This window comes from Pongo abelii, chromosome 18 (assembly GCF_028885655.2).
Source record: "Pongo abelii isolate AG06213 chromosome 18, NHGRI_mPonAbe1-v2.0_pri, whole genome shotgun sequence".
In the NCBI taxonomy this organism is placed as follows: Eukaryota; Metazoa; Chordata; class Mammalia; order Primates; family Hominidae; genus Pongo; species Pongo abelii.
The window spans coordinates 19,360,489-19,380,899 of record NC_072003.2 but is presented as its reverse complement, the minus strand read 5'-3'; the positions used below and the strand labels follow the sequence as shown (position 1 = coordinate 19,380,899).

The 20,411-nt window shown below is 46.7% G+C and overlaps 1 protein-coding gene and 1 long non-coding RNA gene across 4 annotated transcripts in view; both read right to left on the bottom strand.

Moving 5' to 3' along the window:
* The window catches only part of XYLT1 (xylosyltransferase 1), a 480,356-nt gene that overhangs the window by 76,676 nt on the left and 383,269 nt on the right, over nt 1-20,411 (bottom strand). For all 3 annotated transcript variants that reach the window (XM_054533549.2, XM_024241464.3, XM_024241465.3), the window contains 2 exons: nt 20,097-20,269; nt 17,873-18,075 (listed from right to left, as the gene is read on the bottom strand). In XM_054533549.2, coding sequence (XP_054389524.1) covers nt 17,873-18,075; nt 20,097-20,269 — 376 coding nt within the window. The remainder of the gene's footprint in view (nt 1-17,872; nt 18,076-20,096; nt 20,270-20,411) is intronic.
* Nucleotides 11,767-17,864, bottom strand: LOC129050706 (uncharacterized). Its single transcript, XR_008514424.1, has 2 exons — nt 16,520-17,864; nt 11,767-15,359 (listed from the first exon to the last, which is right to left on the bottom strand). It is a non-coding gene; the product is annotated as an uncharacterized LOC129050706 (long non-coding RNA).

Here is a 20,411-nt window from a genome sequence, read left to right as displayed (position 1 = left end):
CATGGATGGGTTTAAGCTCCACTGAGCTCCACTTCTGGGTAGCTGAGCATCTGCTCAAGTCCCTTCTCTTGCAAATGGGGACAATGAAGGTCCCATCTCACCAGATGGCTGAGAGATTAAAGGAGAACATGGAAGAAGCACTTAGCACCTGCAGAAACTCAGTGGCAGGGAACTCTCAGGGGTGGGGCCATCTCCCGGTCGCTCAGTTCATGACAAAGCAGTGCCCCCTCGGTACTGCAGCCATCGCTGTCATGAAGCCTGTCTGAGACACTGCCCCAATTCCTGAACAGTTCCACCACAACCCAGCAAAGCAATTTGGATTAATGGGACTATTTAGCTGTAGGTGTCCAGAGAATGCATTGTTTAAAGTAACTTGTTAGAAACTTCCCCAGGGTGGCAAACTTTTAAACAAAGATTGACTGTGTAATCAAAAATTGCTTCTGCTTGGCCTTAAACCAGATTCCAGCATCCCGAAGAGCACGATTAGACTGAGAAAGGGTGGCAATGTTTGTGCCCCGGCTCGGTTTGCCAAGTAATGTTGACTGATGAATACAATTAAATTGCACTGGGGAGAATCCCTCCCTGGAGGAGAAAGGGCACAGGAGACAGGTGGTGGCTTTTAGGGGCACAGTTTTCATTCCTTCTCCATAAGGGAACAACCACCATTGTGGGATTCCCCTTCACCCTCCACCATGGGAAAACTGGCCAATACTACCAAATGGCCTTCCCCTTCCCATTCTCCACTTTGGGATTAACTGGTCTTACAGGCAGTGGGTCAAGACCAGATTCCAGGTTCTAGAGACACTCCATCTGACCTGCATGGGCCTGCTTCACCTAAGCTGGGTGGGAGTGGGAGGAGGCAGCAGGGGAGTCTCATGAACCATGAAGACTTTGCTCTCTGCATTGGCTTCTGTTCCATGATGATTTCCTAGGAAGCTGACCTGCTCAGATGTCCAAATCACTTTCTCACATTGCCTGGGGCCACCAGGGGAGGGTCAGAGGCAGGCCACTTGAGCCTGGGGATGGGGTGAGGGTTGGTGAGGTTGGGAATTGGAAGGAAGTTTCCCACTTGAAATTTCAGGTAGATTGCAGTTGCATTCAAAAAGTAACTGGAGAAATGGACTTGATTTTTCAAAGTAAGTGGAGAAAGGGACTTGAGAAATGGAAATATGTTGTTTCACCTCATTGGGGTAGAGAAGGCCAATAAACACTAGAGCTGTCTTCAAACAGCCTTACAGCAGGGAGGGAATATGGGGGCCCGACTACAGGCAAAGGTGGCTCAGCTCAAGGCAACCACCTTCCTCATTCTCATCACGATCAGACTTCCTCAAAGGCAGGTGCCCCCTGCCCCATCTGCATTTCTGTATTAGTACAAGGAATAGAGACATAAAATACAAGAGGAAGAAAGAAGGAGAGAATAAGGAAAGTGACCACACAAAAGGCCAGACCATGTTTTTGTCCAGAATAACTACACAGGATTATTAATTATCATTGTCATCACTATCATTATCATCAAAAAATTTCCTTGTTAAAAAATGCCCAGTTCTGGATCAGGTCCTGTGTTCCACTATCTCTCATGTTTCTAACAATCCTATGAGGAAAGTACTCTGGGGAGGGCACTCCAGCCTGCTGCCCATAGCAGGCTCTCCTCTGCCTATCTCTTTCCTACATTTACCCAAAGGGAGGAGGAACTGAGGGTAGGATTACTTAGTGCTGGAGAGATTGCTTGAGACATGGTTATTAGTGGGCTAGATAACTGTTCTGTGAACCCTTCCTCCCCCCAAATGAATCACACTTCTTTTTTTTTTTTAATGTTTCTTGCCTCAGGCCTGGGTTTTACTTAAGCCTCTTGGGGCCATGATGAGTTACACCAACCACTTGATGCAATGGGGTGGGTACAGTAAGCTAAGGTCTCCCTGGTGGATTCAACCATCTCTCCTTGCTTTGTATCCATCAGTATGACTAAGCATCCTGGTCCCAATGTTTTGATGGTGAGAAGGTGGAGAGGAGGTCACATGGAGGTGCCAGACCTGAGCCACCATGCTCTGTCCTTACATGGCAGAGAAAGAGAGAGCGAGCTCTCTGGTGTCTCTTATAAAGAAGGACACTCCTTCTATAGGATCAGGGCTCCATGCTTATGATCTCATTTAACCTTAATTACCTCCTTATAGGCCCTATCTCCAAGTACAAGGGTTAGAGCTTCGACATATAAATTTTAGTGGGGCACGGTTCAATCTATAGCAACAGGATTCAAATCCAGGTCAGTCTGACACTGCATGGCCTCTTCTACATCGTAGTGGAATGACTTGATGGTGTAGAATATGCCAGCATTGCTTTGAGTTCGCTTTGATTTTGCTTTGAAACAATTAGGCATATGTAGGGGGCGGGGTGGGGGGAGGGACAGAAGCCATTCCTTTTTAATTATGCTTGCATTAGGCTAATATTTAAATGAACGAGAATTCCACTGGGCACCACCAGATAGCCAGTTAGGGTAGAGATATGGAGAGTCTGAGGTCCAATGGGAACAGGATTACAAAGGAATTTGAAGGTTGGGGTTGTCCTTGCTAACGCAGGACAGATGGTTCCTAGATCTGTGCTTAGAGCACACAGTCAGTAAAGCTTGGATATTCCATTAGAGAAAGAAAGAGACCATCTGGAGATGGGTCTACACTGGCTTTGGTAGCCACATCGTGGTGTTGGCATCCTTGGGTGATCGGCTTTCCCTCCCTGGAGACAACCACTTACACAACACACTGCATAAAGCATGGTGAACTTCAGGGTCAGCTAAGCCTGCATTCAAATCCCAGCTTGGCCACGATCAAGTCATGTGACGTTGGGCAAGTCACTTGAACACTCTGAGTCCTGGTGCTGTTCTATATGTCATCTTACCAGGATGCCACGGGGACTAAAGCAGAAAGTGGGGGCAACTTGGCAGTTGGCTAAACATTAGGTGACTCTGGATCTCAGGTTCTGATGTACCCTGCTCATCTCTTGATACGTAGACAACTCTGCCTCCTGGATTCTCATCCAGATACAGAAACCAAGGATTTAGATGGGGAAGAAATGAGTGGGAGAGCTTCACCCCAGAACTATCCAGCAGGTGAAATTATGACCTGTTGGCAAAAAACTGAGGTCCTTTCCTCTCTGCCCCTACTCCCCGTGATGAAAGAAGCATGCATTTAAATCCTGGCTCCAATCCCCACCAGTTGTGAGACACTGAGAAAATCCCCTTACTTCTTACAGCCTTGGTTTCTTCATCTGCGAAGTGGGATGCAGCAACACTATCTACCTTCTGGGATTGTTGTGAGAATTACATGAGATAATGCATGGAAATCACTTGGCCTAGAATCCCACGCACAGTAAGTAGTCAAGAAATGTCAGCAAATATGATTAGCTACTGGAGTATGGCAGGTCTTAAAAGGCTTTCCCAGGCATCTACTTTGAGTGGCTACTATTGACCATACTGGAAAATGACTCAGGGTGGGAGCAAGGGAGAGAAAATACTTGAATGATAATAAGAATAATCCACAGAGTCCGTCTGTGTGCCTAATGATCGGACCTTAACCCTGTCGCTTGGGTCCTGTACTCAGTCAAATCTTTGCCCTCATCAATTTTTAAAAGGGTAGAAACGCTCCTCCCTTATCCCACTTTTAATACATGTGGTTCCTCCAGATTGCCCTTGAAAAGAATCTTCACCTGCAGTTACATGTAAGGAACAGGCAAGGGAAGAATAATAGACTCTACAATAAAGACCACCCACATTGTAGACCACCCCGGGCTCACATCCAAATTCCCAGGATGCACTTGGAGCATCCTAGCATGGATACCGTCCATACTCTTGGCCACTGAAGAAAAAGTCACATAAAAGACGGCTTTTTTTTTTTTTTTTTTTTTTTTTTTTGCCAATAAGCAAAAATGCTCAATGCACTGGGCAGGAAGATGCCAAGGTTGGAAATGTCCCATCCACAGACACATAGAGAGCTGCTGCCAAGAGGAAGGAGAATTGTGAGATCTGGAGAGGGAGGGATTCGGAAGAAAATACATTGCAAAATTCATTGTGTGGTCAAGCTGGGATCTGGTGAGAATATCAAATTGGCAGAGGACAGAGACCACATTTATTTCTGTACTATTTAGCCTGGACTCTCTTTTCTTTTGGTAACAGTAGTATAATTCTCTCTAGTGGAAGTGTTTGTACCCCATGGCATCGATGTAAGGTTCATGAGGGCAGAGTTTTAATTTAACTTTAAATTAAAATCATATCAAATTGAAAATTTAGTTCCTCAGTCCCACAAGGCACATTTCAAGCTCTCAATGGCCACCTGTGGCTAATGGCTACCATACTGGATGGTGCTTATAGAATAATCCATCACCCCAGAAAGTTCCACTGGACAGTGCTGGTCTAGAGCATTGCCTAATATCTAGCAGTATCTCAATGAGCATTTATTTAATGAATGGATGAATGTCCAAGTGCTCGATTCTCTGCTAGCCAAAGAATGGATACACGACTCAAGAGAGAACTATCACATTTTTCCCCAGGACTCTGATTTTTTTTTTTTTTTCAGTTGTGAAAGAATGAGAAAACAAACAAAATAGCAAGCAAACAAACAATACAGCTAAAAGTTATTTAAGCCAAATGATGGCATCCCTTGGGTGAAGCAGTCACTTCAATTCTTGTCTTCCACCACATCCTTCCCAGAAGGTCCTAAGCCCATAGACCACTCTCGGCTTTCTGCAGAACCTTGGTTTTCATGAGATCTCCGAGAACTCTAGGCTCACTCTGTTTGTCCAGCAGATGGTCTAGGTCACTTCTGGCCTTAAGAAGGCTTAAAGAGCTGACCAGCCTAAAATACAGCTCAGGAGACCCAGGACAACTGGCAAGAGGGAAGCAAACTGCATTTCTGCAAAAGCAGGTGTGTGTGCTCCATCAGCCTGAAAAATAACAGGGCTGAGGATATGTTTATTTTGTGACTAGAGGCAAACAAAACTGTTAACGGCATAATTACTGGCACGTTTTTCCAGTCTCCTTGTGAACAACAGTCCGAGCAGATACACCCTTTCAAACTCACACATTATCTGGGTGGAGCTTTTGTTGGATGGTTTCGAACTCAGGAACTTTGGGGTCTCAGGAAGCAGAGTGTTTGTCTCTGAACATCCCAAAGAACAAAAGTGGTTTGCATGCTGAGAAAGCAGAATGCAGGGGAGATGGTCACACCCAAATATCTGAGTGTTGGGCCACCAAGTATGCTTTCCCACGAAGTACTGAGGCTAACATTTTCTAACACAGCATGTAGCTTCTATTTATTTCTCTAACTATGTGAAAGATGTCTCTCTCTCTCCCTGGACCAGTGGATATCAATTCTCACCTGCAGGGTGTGGGATGCTTTAAAAATATATAGATTCTTGGCTGGGCACAGTGGCTCACACCTGTAATCCCAGCACTTTGGGAGGCTGAGGTGCGCAGATCACTTGAGGTCATGAGTTTGAGGCCAGCTTGGACAACAAGGTGAAACCTCGTCTCTACTAAAAATACAAAAATTAGCCAGATGTGGTGGAGAGTGCCTGTAATCCCAGCTACTTGGAAGGCTGAAGCAGGAGAATTGCTTGAACTGGGAGGTGGAAGTTGTAATGAGCTGAGATTGTAGCACACTCCAGTTTGGATGACAGAGTGAAGACTCTATCTCAAATATATATATACACAGAGAGAGAGAGAAACTGATTCTTGGCATCCACAAGGAATTTATATTCAGTTGATCTGGAATGGAACTCTGGATTTCTCTTTTATTTTTATTTTTATTTTTTAAGACGGAATTTCACTCTTGCTGCCCAGGCTGGAGTACAGTGGTGCGATCTCGGCTCACTGCAACCTCCGCTTCCTGGGTCCAAGCGATTCTCCTGCCTCAGCCTCCCAAGTAGCTGGGATTACAGGCATGTGCCACCATACCCAGCTAATTTTGTAATTTTTAGTAAAGATGGGGTTTCACCATGTTGGTCAGGCTGGTCTCAAACTCCTGACTTCAGGTGATCTGCCTGCTTTGGCCTCCCAAAGGGCTGGGATTACAGATGTGAGCCACCATGCCTGGCCGATTTCTTTCTTTTATTTTGACCCTCCCAAGTATCTGGCATTACAGGGGTGCACCACCACACCTGGTTAATTAATTTTTTTTTGGTAGAAATGGGGTTCTTGCTTTGTTGCCCAGGCTGGTCTTGAACTCCTGGGATCAAGTGATCCTCCCACCTTGGCCTCTCAAAGTGCTGGGATAGGCATGAGCCATTGCGCCTAGTGAACTCTGAATTTCTGAGAATCACACACAACCTTGATTTGACCTGGCTGAGAAGCACATCATGAGATGCCAAGCTCCTTGTGGCAGGGATGGTGTCTGTCCTGCTCCCTGCAGAACACCCATAGCCTGGCACATGACGGGTGTTCAGGAAATGGCCTCGAGAAGCAGCTCTATCCTGTTTTAAGAGTCTGGCTCAGCCTGTCTTCTCCTGGGAGACTTGGAGTCTCCGTCAGAGCACACCTGTGCTAATACCGCAGGTGTGAGGTGAAGAGGGTCTGACCTGGGTGGCGATGAAGGGCATCACAGATGGGGATGCACATGGAGAGATGTCAGGGTTAGAACGAGAATATGCAAGGTGCAGATGGAGCAGCAAGGAAGGGGGCACACAGGCTTCCAGCTGCAGGTGCTCAGGAGGAGAGTGGTCCTATTCAGAGAAATGGGGGAACCAGAAGGGTGACTGATATAGGATAGGAAGACATTTTGGATTCTTCTAAAATGTAGAAGAATCAGGCCAGCTGTGGTGGCTCATGCCTGTAATCCCAGGACTTTGGGAGGCCGAGGTGGGCAGATCACTTGAGGCCAGGAGTTCAAGACCAGCCTGGCCAACAAGGCAAAACCCTGTCTCTACTAAAAACACAAAAAAATTAGCCGGGCATGGTGGCACGTGCCTGTAATCCCAGCTACTCAGGAGGCTGAAGAAGATTCCCTTGAACCGGGGAGGCGGAGCTTGCAGTGAGCCAAGATCACGCCACTGCACTCCAGCCTCGGTAACAGAGCAAGACTCAGTTTCCAAAAAAAAAAAAAAAAATTGTCAAGTATGGTGGTGCACACCTGTAATCCTAGCTACTTGGGAGGCTGAGGGATGAGAATCACTTGAACCTGGAAACCTGGAAGGCAGAGGTTAGAGTGAGCCAAGATTGCACCCACTGTACTCTAGCCTGGGCGACAGAGCCAGACCCTGTCTCAAAAAAAAAAAAAAAAAAAAAAAAGAAAGAAAGCTTAAAAAGGTCAATTTTATTTTAAGTGTATTTTATCACTTTTCTTTTCTTTCTTTTTATTTTCTTTTTGAGATGAAGTTTTGGTCTTTTGCCCAGGCTGGAGTACAATGGCGTGATCTCAGTCCACTGCAACCTCCGCCTCCCAGGTTCAAGCAATTCTCACTTATTTTATCACTCTCACCATATTTTATCACTTTAAAAAAAAAAAAAAGAACAAAAGACAAAGAGGGGTCTCCACCCATATTCTTTCTCACATTCACTCAACCCACATTCTTCCTCTAATCCTCTGGCTGTGCCCCTCTTGGCTTATGATCGGCTTTTTTCTGACCCGCTCTCCTAAGACCCTTGCATCTCATGCTTGCTTCTCCGTTCTCTGCTCCAGGTCCTGTTGAAATCCTCTGAGTCTCCTGAACGAGGCTGTTTTGCACAGGTGTGGGGTCCTGGTCCCCAAACAGAAGGTGGCTGCCTGACTCTGTGAGACTAAAAGACTACATGGCTGCTTGGGTTCAGGAAGCTCCTTATGGCTTCCTTCTAGGACACCTGCTTCTGCCTGGAGGTTTGGCGAATAGGGGGCTCTGTGGATGTGGCTCTGGGGTCAGTGGAAGCAACTGCTTACGATCTGGCCTCCCCACTCCCATTTGGGCCCCACTCCCATCTATTCTCCCACGGCAGCCGGTACAATCTCTCAATGTGGCAAATATTGTGACTCTTCCCTAAAACCTCACTGCTCACAGACTGAGGCTTTAATGACCCAACAGGACATCTCAAGTGCCCACATGGGCTTGCCTCGACCTACCTCATTTGTAAGAAGGCAAACCCCCGCCTCTTATGTTTCACCCATAGTTGCCTTCTTTCAGATCCTCAGATATGCCAGGGTCCCATGCTGCCCCCTCTTCCTGGGATGCCTGCTTGGAACCTCCTCACACTTCTCCTAAACTCCTACCCAGCATCTACATCTCAGTTCACAGGCTGCCTCCTCCTCAGGGAAGCCATCCAGGCCCTCAGTCCATGTGAGATTCCTATGCAAAGTGCTCATAGATCCTTCATTCCTTTTTTTCAGAATGCTTGCCTGACTTTGTCATATGTGAACTCCTGTGATCTGTGATTAACGTCTGTCTCCTTCCTCTATTAATAACCGTGGCTATCACATGGATAACCCTCACTGTGTGCTAAGCACTTTACATATATGGACTCAACCCTCAAAGCAACCCTATGGGGTGGTGCCATTATTATGCCCATTTTACAGATGAAGTAACTGAGGCACAGGGACTGTGTGTCCAACTTCACACAGCTAGTAAATAAAGAAGCTGCGATTTGGACCCAGGTGGACTGGCTCCAGCCTGCACCCTTGACCACTACGATGAGGGCAGGGCTGGATATGTTTTTCCTCACCTTTGAGTACTTGCTGCTTAGCACAGTGTCCAACACATAGTAGGTGCTCAATAAATTTTTTTTTGGGTGAATGGGTAAAGTCAGAAGGAGACCCATCTCCTGAACTCATCTGTGGGAGTAGAGAAATATCTTCACTGGGCTGACCTAAGCACTTTCCTCCTCAAAGCACCCCAAGATTGTCATCAGAAGGGGCTTGGTGTTGAGAGAAGGATGAAGGGAAAAAGGGAAGCTTGGACCTCACACTGTACTGCTCCACATTTCCATCTTCAACCTGAATCTTCCCCAGACAATGAGAATCACTGGAAGTTTCTTTCCCGTTCAGCTGAGGTCCAGGGGCTAGCATGGGTAGAGAAGATCCGGTGTGAATGGGAAAGGCCATCAGGCCAATATGCTCAGATATACAACTCCCCATGGCCAAACAGTCACCAAGACTTGCTTAACAAGAGTCCTCCAGCACCACTGCTGGGCAGAGTCCCACGTGATGGAGCTGCATCTTCTTAAACCAGATGAGGTCCACAATTCAGGGCATACAACGCAGATACAACATGGCCAGGAGACAAGGGCTTTGGGAAGCTTCGGAATGCTGAGTATATTGACTGACAATTGGATAAACAGATTGTGGTACAAGTATATCAACATGATAGAATATCAGCCGTAAAAAGGAATGAAGTACTGCCACATGCTACGATGCAGATGAACCTCAACAATATTAAGCTAAGTGAAAGAAGCAGGTCGCCAAATGTCATATACTATGTAACTGCATTCATATAAAATGTCTAGAATAGGCTGGGCATGGTGGCTAACACCTGTAATCTCAGCACTTTGGGAGGCTGAGGCGGGTAGATTACATGAGGTCAGGAGCTCGAGACCAGACTGACCAACATGGTGAAACCCTATCTCTACTAAAAATACAAAATTAGCCAGGTATGGTGGTGCAAGCCTATAATCCCAGCCACTTGGGAGGCAGAGCCAGGAGAATAGCTTGAACTTGGGAGGCAGAGGTTGTAGTGAGCCGAGATCGCGCCATTGCACTCCAGCCTGGGCAACAAGAAGGGAGGCTCCATCTCAAAATAAATAAATAAAAATGTCAAGAATAGGCAAATCAAGTTCATAGATACAGAAAGGAGATTAGTGATTGCCAGAGACTGGGGAGAGGTTTTTGAGAAGTGACTGCTTAATGGGTAACAGCGTTTTCTTTTGGGATGATGAAAATATTTAGGATTAGAGAGAGGGTATGGTTGCCTGACACTGTGAATGTACTGAATGCCATTCAACAATTGAAAGTGGTTAATTTTATGTTATATAAATTTCACCTTTTTTTTTTTTATTACACTTTAAGTTTTAGGGCACATGTGCACAACATGCAGGTTTGTTACATTTGCATACATGTGCCATGTTGGTGTGCTGCACCCATTAACTCGTCATTTACATTAGGTATATTTCCTAATGCTATCCCTTTCCCCTCCCCCCACCCCACGGCAGGCCCCAGTGTGTGATGTTCCCCTTCCTGTGTCCAAATGTTCTCATTGTTCAATTCCCACCTGTGAGTGAGAACACGCGGTGTTTGGTTCTTTGTCCTTGTGATAGTTCGCTGAGAATGATGGTTTCCAGCTTCATCCAGGTCCCTACAAAGGACAAGAACTCATCCTTTTTTATGGCTGCATAGTATTCCATGGTGTATATGTGCCACATTTTCTTAATCCAGTCTATCCTTGATGGACATTTGGGTTGATTCCAAGTCTTTGCTATTGTGAATAGTGCCACAATAAACATACGTGTGCATGTGTCCTTAAAGCAGCATGATTTATAATCCTTTGGGTATATACCCAGTAATGGGATGGTTAATTTTATGTTATATAAATTTCACAAAAAAAAAAAAAGGATCGTGGTTCTACAGTTTACTGGCCGTAGCCTCGGGGTCAAGTTTCTTAACATCTCTGTGCCTCAGTTTCTTCATCTGAAAAATGGGGATATCAAGAGTGCATACTTCAGAGTTGCTGTCAAAACGATGTAAACAAGCTTGTCCAACCCTGCCTTATTTGGTTGTTCTGTTTTGTTTTTTTGTTTTAGGCTTTTAGCAGCCTGAAGCCATGGTTTTTAGTTTCTGTCTCTAGTGATGAGCGGAAAAGAGGGATGAGGAAGGGGCTTTACTGGCCCAACCAGGAAAAGAAACTGAGGAGCCATAACTGTATTCTCTCCCTTGGACACCCCTGAATTGTAAAGCACTTAGAATAATGCTAGGAATGTACGAAGTGCTACATATACATTTGTTGTGGTTGCTGTGCGGTCTTAACTACAGGAATTCTTTGATCCATTTGGGTCCCACTTTAGCAGACTAAAGGGATGTGATCTGTATACAGATGCAGTGACTGTACACGGATGCTTGGACTTCCATACTGCTCAACTTCATTTCAAATCCCAGAGTGACTGGGATCTGTGCTGAACATTATCAAGGGCTTGACTTCCCTGCAAAGCTTCCTCTGCTCTAATTTCTAATTACTCTAATTACTAATTTCTCTAAACTTACTTACCCAGTAGCCATTGTGTTTTGGGGGATGGGGATTAAGATGAAATATGTGGTAAAGGGCCCTGAAGAGGGCCCAGCACACAGCAGGTGTGCAGTAAGTGTCTGTGCTGTTAGTCTGGGGGTTAGTCTTGCTTGATTGGTCCCATATAAACTCTGGTCTTTGGGAGATTGTAGAGAAGCCCTGGCCACCTGCTCCTGTCTTTACCAGCTGGTGTTTCCTACTGAGGCACCACGGAGCAGCTCTCTCGTGCTCTCAGCCTGTGGCTCTGGTAGGATCTCAAGGCAGACATTTGAATCTCCAGTTAATGTAACTTATATGTCCATGTGGTGGGCCCTGATAGTTTGGACTTTGTTGCTGTGGATACCCGAGAGGCAGAAGTAGCAGGAAAATGTCAACATGATTTCCCCTGCCTGGTGGTTTCTGTACACATACACTGCCCCATGTGTGCACACATGTGTGTACATACCACAGACTGAATGTGAACCCCGGGAGAGGCCAAGGACACACTCAACCCTCCTCTCTTTACATCTGATTTGCCCCAAGACACTGGCCTTAGGGAAAGACACAGTGTGAGGCATGAGGTCTCTCTCTTTCTTTTTTTTTTTTCAGACGGAGTTTCATTCTTGTTGCCCAGGCTGGAGTGCAATGTCATGATCTCAGCTCACTACCACCTCTGCCTCCTGGGTTCGACCAATTCTCCTGTCTCAGCCTCCGAAGTACCGGGATTACAGGCACCCACCACGACACCCAGCTTATTTTTGTATTTTTAGTAGAGACGGGGTTTCACCGTATCGGCCAGGCTGGTCTCAAACTCCTGACCTCAGGTGATCCACCCCCCTCGGCCTCCCAAAGTGCTGGTGGCATTACAGGCATGAGCCACCACACCCAGCTGAGGTCTCTTACTACAAGTCCAAACCAAGAAACAGGGCAAAGTGCTATTGGCTTCATCTCTTCCTGCAGCCAATCCAAAGTAGGCCAGGTATAATTCCTTGCCTCAGTAAATAGAACATACGAATAAAACCATCGTACCTTTTGAGGATTCAAGACCTAGCAGGGCCTCAGAGTTTGAAAGTATCCATTTTCCACTTTCATCCATGTGCTGGGTACACAACCAGCTCCAACCGGAGCCTATGTGGACCAGGAAGTTATGTCAACAGCAGAGCAGGAACACCTAGAGTCTCTAAACACTCTCAGCTTGCATATGCCAAGTTCAGGAATATTCTTCATGTCCACAAGTGAACTGGATCTATTCTGTTTTTCTTGAGACAGTCTCACATCTATCTTTGCTTTTCCCACCTTTTTTTTTTTTTTTTTTTTAGACAGAGTCTCAGTCTGTCACCCAGTCTGGAGTGCAGTGGTACGATCTCGGCTCATTACAGCCTCTGCCTCCTGGGTTCAAGTGATTCTCATGCCTCAGCCTCATGAGTAGCTGGGGTTACAGGTGCGCACAACCATGCCTGGCTAATTTTTGTATTTTTAGTAGAGTCGGGGTTTCATCATGTTGGCCAGGCTGGTCTCGAACCCCTAACCTCAAGTGATCTGCCTGCCTTAAGTCCTGGGATTACAGTTGTGTGCCACTGTGCTTGGCCCACTTTTCCCTCTTTTGACAGAGATGTGAGTTCAAGAAATACTTTACTACTCTTTTAACTCTATCAAAGAGAAAAGGGAAAGTAACTCAAGTCCCACAGTTACTTATAGCCATGGAGTAATTTGGGCATTTATCAACCACTTTCTGTCATTAGACACTGTGGTAGGTCCTTATCATGCAAGATTTCACTGAAACTTCCTAAGAGACCTCTGAAATAGGCACTAATATTGTGTTTATTTTAAGGTGGAGAATTTGAGATGCAGAAAGTTGAAGCAACTCGTGCTGATCCACATGCCCAGTTGGTGGTGGGGCAGAATCTGAAACCAGGATGCCTGCGTCCAGGGCCTAAACAAGGCTAGCGACCAGTAAAGACCAGTGCATCTTTAATATCTAAGAGAGGAAGAATCTGCCCGCCCCGCCATCCCCCACAGTGAGGGTTGTGCAGGGACACAGGGAGGTGACGTCAAATCACAGAGCAGCTCACAGTGGCCACGTCAGGCTGGCTGGACCCTTAAGTATCCCCCAAGTTTTCACTGCCTATTAGAAGTGCCTGACTTGGGCACTACCACCCCTTTGAGAAGACTCTTAAGTTTGCTCATTCTTTCTGGGATGGGAGAAGTAGTGGTTTTGGAAGCTACAGATGGGGCGGCAGATGGAAACTGAAAACCTATCAGCATTGCCCACGATGAAACCATTCATCTGCAAAATTCATATGTTTTTGTGTAGGGCAACTTCATGAAAACAACAGCAAGAGGAACCAGCAGTGCTTGATGCATAAAGTGCCTCTGGCTATGAGGCTGGCAAAGAAGAGTGGGCAAAGGAATTCGTGGGAGGCACCATGGAAATGAGATCAGTGAAGTAGAGGAAGACGATGAGAAAGGCCAAGAGACACAGTGCAAAGGCCTGGGGCACTAAAGCAAAAAAGCCACAGATAAGACAACTCTCTTCTCTGAACCCCAAAAGAGGTTGCACGCATGGCCTGAGAAAGGACTTCTGGGCCTCTCAGAGATACAAGATGAGACCTCGGATGTAGCTTACGTATAAATGGCTGACATTCATGGAGCACCTTCCAACTGTCCGGCAGGCTGCTAGGTTCTATTATTATATCCTGATTTCACAGAAATTGGATTTACTTGCCCGCGGTCACGCTGCTAGCTAAGTGGCAGAACTCGGATTCGAGCCCTAAGCAGTTTGACAAGAGTGCAGGCACTCACCCTCCTGGGTGCTGAGCCAAGCTGGACTCTTTAGGGGAAGAGGCCACGCAAAGCAAGCCAACGGTGGCCTCTAGGGGGCAGCAATGCGCATGCCTACCTGGCCTCAAGTGGTCTCTGGCTTAATGCGGGCCCCCAACCTAGGCTGGCATGACCTCTGAGGCCTCCACTGGGAATCCAGAGAAGGAAGAATGTGGGAACTTTGAGCATAGCCCCTAAGACTCAGGAACAGACAATGGGGGTCCTCCCAGGACCATCCTGGACATCCCTGCTGCAAGGCAGTCCAGCCACTACTCCACCCCGCCACAAGCTCATGGGGTGGGATTGTTCCCTTCTGTGCTTTCAAGGTGGCCTGGGGCCATCCTGCCAGTCCAGTTCTGCTGATTTCCCTAAAAGGCCGACTTCAAGCCAGAAAGAATACCAACTTTGCAACCAGACGAAACTGGTTCTAATCCCCACTCCGCCATGCATTCGTCACATGACATTGGGCCTCAGTTTGTTCCTCTGTAAAACAGGTTTGTTGTAAGGGTTGAAACAAGTGTCTGCCACACTAGCTGCTATGCTCAGCATTTTGGGACATTTCCAAACTCATTTCTTTCATGAAAGATGGAGAGGGAATGTTCTAACCCCTCCTTGCCATGTACTTGTCTAAACTCACTTCTCATTCTTTTATTATACTCTTTCCATTGTTTATTTTTCTCAAACGCAACAAGTTTGTTTCTGTGCTACATTGTGCCCAGGCTGTTCCCTCTATAAGAAACGGTGATTCTCAAGTGGAGGCAATTTTAGCTCCCAGAGGTCATGAGTCAATGTCTGGAGACAGCTGTGGTTGGCAAAAGTGGGCAGGGTGTGTTCCTGGCATCTAGTGGGTAGAGGCCAGAGATGCTGCTACGCATCCTGCAATGCACAGGATGGCACCCACAGCAAAGAATTATCCATCCCCAAACATCAGCAGTGCCACTGCTAGGAATCCCAGTCTAGAAGGATCTCTTTCTTATTTCCCTCCCAATGGATCCCTTCTTGTCCTCTAGGTCTCGGTTCAAAGCTGAATATTCAGACACCTTTCTGACCTCCTGATTATGGCCATCGAGTTCTTCACTCCCACATCTTCCTTTCTTTTTTGTTTTTTGTTTTTTTGAGACGGAGTCCTGCTGTGTTGCCAGGCTGGAGTACAGTGGCGCGATCTCGGCTCACTGCAACCTCCGCCTCCTGGGTTCAAGCAATTCTCCTGCCTCAGCCTCTCAAGTAGGTGGAATTACAGGCACACACCACCACGCCCAGCTCATTTTTGTATTTTTAGTAGAGGTGGGGTTTCACCGTCTTGGCCAGGCTGGTCTCGAACTCCTGACCTTGTGATCCACCTGCCTTGGCCTCTCAAAGTGCTGGGATTACAGGCGTGAGCCACTGCACCCGGCCCACATCTTCCTTGCTTTATGGCTTGTTCACACCTTGCATGATGTGTCTTTGGCACGATCATCTAACTCCATCTTCTCAGCTAGGATACACATTCCATGAGCAGGGGAGAAGTACAGGAAGCTGCATCGCTTTTGTTCACAAAACGCACTACTTAGAATGTAGCATGGTAGTTGCTCAGTAAATGTTTGTTGAACAAATGAACAAAATTGTGGTAAGTAAAACTCTACCAGCAATGTTCTATAACCATTCCCGTTTATCCCTCTGTCCTATGGACAAAAGAAAACAGTTGTCTTTCTAGTGCCTGTCATTTTTCTCAGGTTCAAGTGTGTCAGGTGTACCCTGTTCAAACCGACCAGAGATTGTGCCTCCCCAGTACCTTCTGCAGTCTAGGGTCTCCCAGCAGATAGATGGTGGGATGCCCCCAAGCCTAGGAATGAAGAAGACCCCCAGTGACCAAGCTGTGAAGAAGAAAGCAGCCGCTTCTAGCTTTAAAGAGAGGTCTTCCTTCCACGCTTGTACCTTTTTTGGGTTCTGATTCAAAACTCAGACTCTTGGGAATATGTGACCTAGATATTTGATGCCATTAAAACATGCCTGCTAATATTTTAGGTATAAGCATCATTGTGATGCTGTCTTAAAAAAGAGATCTTATCTTTTCTAGATATATACTGAAATATTTATAGATACAATTCTATGATATCTTATATTTCTTTCAAAATAACCCACTGTTGGGGGAAGAGGATGAAAGTCCAGATACAAGAAAAATGGCCATGAATTAACCTGGGTGACATCTATGTGGGAGTTCATTACACTATTCTTGGTACTCTTGTGCATGTTTGAAAGTTGCCTTAATGAAAGTTTTATATTTTTAGGACCCCTTCATCTAGGTCTCCTGGGAATGCTGAACCCTATGGCCTCGTGCCATTAGAGGGAGGAAGATCCCCCTCTTCACCCCCATCCACTTTCCTTTTCACCCTTGTCAGCGAATCCAGATGGAAAACACAGTCAAAGGAAAAAGCTGCCCTCTCAAGAGAAAGTAACAGCCTGGCGCGATGGCTCACGCCTATAATCCCAGCACTTTGGGAGGCCAAGGCAGGCGGATCACCTGGGGCCAGGAGTTTGAGACCAACATGGTGAAACACCATCTCTACGCTACTTCAGAGGCTGAAGTAGGAGAATCACTTGAACCTGGTGGGTGCAGGCTGCAGTGAGCTAAGATCACACCACTGCACTCCAGCCTGGGTGACGGAGTGAGACTCTGTCTCCAAAATATATATATGTATATATCGTTCAGGATATCATTCAAAGTATCATGCCAGTGGCTTACCTCTTGCTTGGACTAACAGCCAAATTCTAGGATCACCACGATCTGGCCTCAAATTACTCTCTGATTTTATATCTTTTGTTATGCTACCCCTCACTTACTCTGTTACAGCTCCACTGAACCCTGCTGTTCCTCGCACAAGCCAGGCATGGACCCATCTCTGGGCTCAGCCCCTGCCTTTGCCCCTGCCTGGACCACTTTCTCTTTAGGTGTGACTCTCTTTTTCATCTTCTTCTGTTCTTATCCATGAAAACCTTCCAGGCCACCATTGGTAAAATTACAACTCTCCCCTACTTTTGCCCTTTACTTTATTTTTCTAAGATATCATTTAACTTATTTTGTTGTTTGTCTCCCTACTTGAATGGAAGCCTGTGATGGTTACTATTGAGTGTCAACTTGATTGGACTGAAGGATGCAAAGTATTGTTTCTGGCCATGTCTGTGAGGGTGTTGCCAAAGGAGATTAACATTTGAGTCAGTGGACTGGGAAAGGCAGAGACCTACTCTCAATCTGGGTGGGCATAATCTAATCAGCTGCCAGAGTGGCCAGAATAAAAGCAGGCAGAACGTGGAAGGAATATGCTGGCTGAGTCTCCCATGCTGGATGCTTCCTGCCTTTGAACATCAGACTCCAAGTTCTTCAGCTTTGGGATTCTTGGGCCTTCGACCACAGACTGAAGACTGCACTGTGGGCTTCCCTACTTTTGAGGTTTTGAGACTCGGACTGGCTTCCTTGCTCCTCAGCTTGCAGACAGCCTATGGTGAGACCTCACCTCGTGATTGTGTGAGTCAATACTCCTTAATAAACTCCCCTTTATATATACATCTATCCTGTTAGTTCTGTCCCTCTAGAGAACCCTAATATAAAGCTCCACGCGGGTTGGAGTTTCCAACTGTTTAGTGCACTGGTATATCAGCTAATAGAGCTGGGAAAACCACGTGCTCAGTCTGTATCTGTTGAATGCGTGAATGAATGAGTGAATGAATCAATGATTCTCAGGTCCAATCAGAATCCTATCCTGAGAGATCCTCTGGAGACTATGCATCAGTCTCCTTCTGCCTCGTGAGTTCCCAGCCATGAACAGCCAGAGCAGGACGTCAGACAAGACTGGCTTGGGGCCCTTGGCTGCCTTACCTGATGGGGTAGTCGGCTGCACTCAGGTTGATGAAGAAGTCCCAGGGCCAGTCAGTCATCTCCAGGAGGTCCCGCATGCTCTGCAGGTAGGTGGACAGGAGGCTGGCTCCCCCCCAGATGGTGGCCATTCTCCAGGGGGTGACGCGGACGTTGCTGTACTGCCTGGAGACCTGGAGCACTTGCCGATGCAGGTAATTAGAGCGCTTTTTCCAGGAGAGAAAGGGTGATGACAGTCAGTGGCCTAGAAAACACCCAGGCATGCCCCTCACCCCGTCCCCTCTCTGTCTCTTCCCTCCTCATTGGGCACTTCTGAGCACAGTGGCCTTTGCCAAGTAAATGATCCTGGACTGGAGTGTCTTTCTGTACTGCAATTCAAACTTGTATTATTTTTTACATTTCAAATTAGCTATTTGAAATGCAGATTCACTGGCTGCACTTCTGAGCTAATGGTTCACTAGGCTTGGGCTGGTGGTGCCTGAGACTTCACATTTTTAAAATTTTATCTTATTTTATTTTATTTTGAGATGGAGTCTCGCTTTATTTATTTATTTAGACAGAGTCTCGCTCCGTCACCTGGGCTGGAGCACAATGGTGCCATCTCAGCTCACTGCAACCTCCACCACCCAAGTTCAAGCAATTCTCCTGCCTCAGCTTCCCGAGTAGCTGGGATTACAAGTATGCGCCACCACGCCCAGATAAATTTTGTATTTTTAGTACAGATGGGGCTTCACCATGTTGGACAGGCTGGTCTGGAACTCCTGACCTCAGGTGATCTGCCCACCTCGGTCTCCCAAAGTGCTGGGGTTACAGGCGTGAGCCACTGCACCCGGCCAACTTTGCATTCTTATACATGACAGCTGCATGGGGTCTGAGGAAGACAAGCTGGGAAATGTGGCTCTATCTAAACCCATCTATATTTCAGAGGCAGAATTTCTGTTTTCTGTCCCCCCCTCCTACTCATTGCTCCTCCATTATCCTCTCACAGGTCTGCTAGAAGCCAACCTTTTGGACAAGACATCCCCCTTTGCCTTCTTGACTAAAGCCATAATTGTGTCACCAATAGAAACCTCAGGGACAAGGTAGCTTGGGAGTCAGCAGGGCTGATGCAGGTTTTTGTTAATAAAGTTTTATTGGTACACAGCCACGCTCATTTGCTGACACATTCTCCTTGGCTGCCTTAGCACAAGGGCATTGCTGAGTAGCTGTGACAGAGAGTATGTGCCCTGCAACACCTAAAATATGTACTATCTTGCCTTCCATAGAAAAAGTGTACACACTCCTGGGATAGTGATATGGTTTGGCTGTGTCCCCACCCAAATCTAATCTTGAATTGTAGCTCCCATAATTCCCACGTGTTATGGGAGGGATCTGGTGGGAGATAATTGAATCATGGGGGTGGTTTCTCGCATACTGTTCTTGTGGTAGTGAATAAGTCTCATGAGATCTGATGGTTTTACACGGAACTTCTTTTGCTTGGCTCTCATTTTTCTCTCTTGCTGCTGCCATGTAAGACGTGCCTTTTGCCTTCCGCCATGATTGTGAGGCTTCCCCAGCCACTTAGAACTGTGAGTCCATTAAACATCTTTCTTTATAAATTACTCAGTCTCGGGTATGTCTTTATTAGCAGCATGAAAATGGACTAATACAGGTAAGCTATTCCCACAAAGTATGTGAGAGGAAGGCACGGTGGCTCACACCTGTAATCCCAGCACTTTGGGAGGCCGAGGTGGGCGGATCACGAGGTCAAGAGATCGAGACCATCCTGGCCAACATGGTGAAACCTTGTCTCTACTAAAAATACAAAAATTAGCAGGGTGTGGTGGCATGCACCTATAGTCCCAGCTACTTGGGAGGCTGAGGCAGGAGAATTGCTTGAACCCAGGAGGCAGAGATTGCAGTGAGCCAAGATCATGCCACTGCACTCCAGCCTGGCAACAGAGCAAGATTCCATCAAAAAAAAAAAAAAAGAAAGAAAAAAAAAAACCAAAAACAGCATTTATCATTTATGGACAAAACTGTAAGTCACAGCTGGAAACTCTGAAACTAACACACACATAGAGACAGCACTCTAGGGCCACATGCTCTGTGGAGAGACAGGTGGTCAGCTTCCAAGCTTTTTCTGAAAGCAGGCAGCCTGGACTAGCGATGCAGAAGGAGGGTATCAGAGAGGGACCCACAGACCCCGCAGGAAGCCCAGCAAGGGGCGATCACAGAGGCCTCTCACCTTGTCCACGTGGATGTAGTAGAAGTGGTCTTTGTGGTAGATGGCCTTGAACATGCGCTGCAACTGCCGAGAGGCGCGGCCGTGGACCACCAGGACAAAGGCGATTCTGACCGGGTTGGCCGGCATGTACTCCACGGAGTCCTCGTCCCACTGCACGTTCTTGTTGGCTTTACCTGGGGAAAATCCAAGAGAACAGAGAGGAGAAAGTGAGGCTCTGCCATCCTTTGCAGGGGTGGGAAGTTTCTCTGGTGCTTCTTTTGGGGACTATTTTAGGGGCACGGTCATCAAATTGGGCCTTAAAACATAATTCAATGC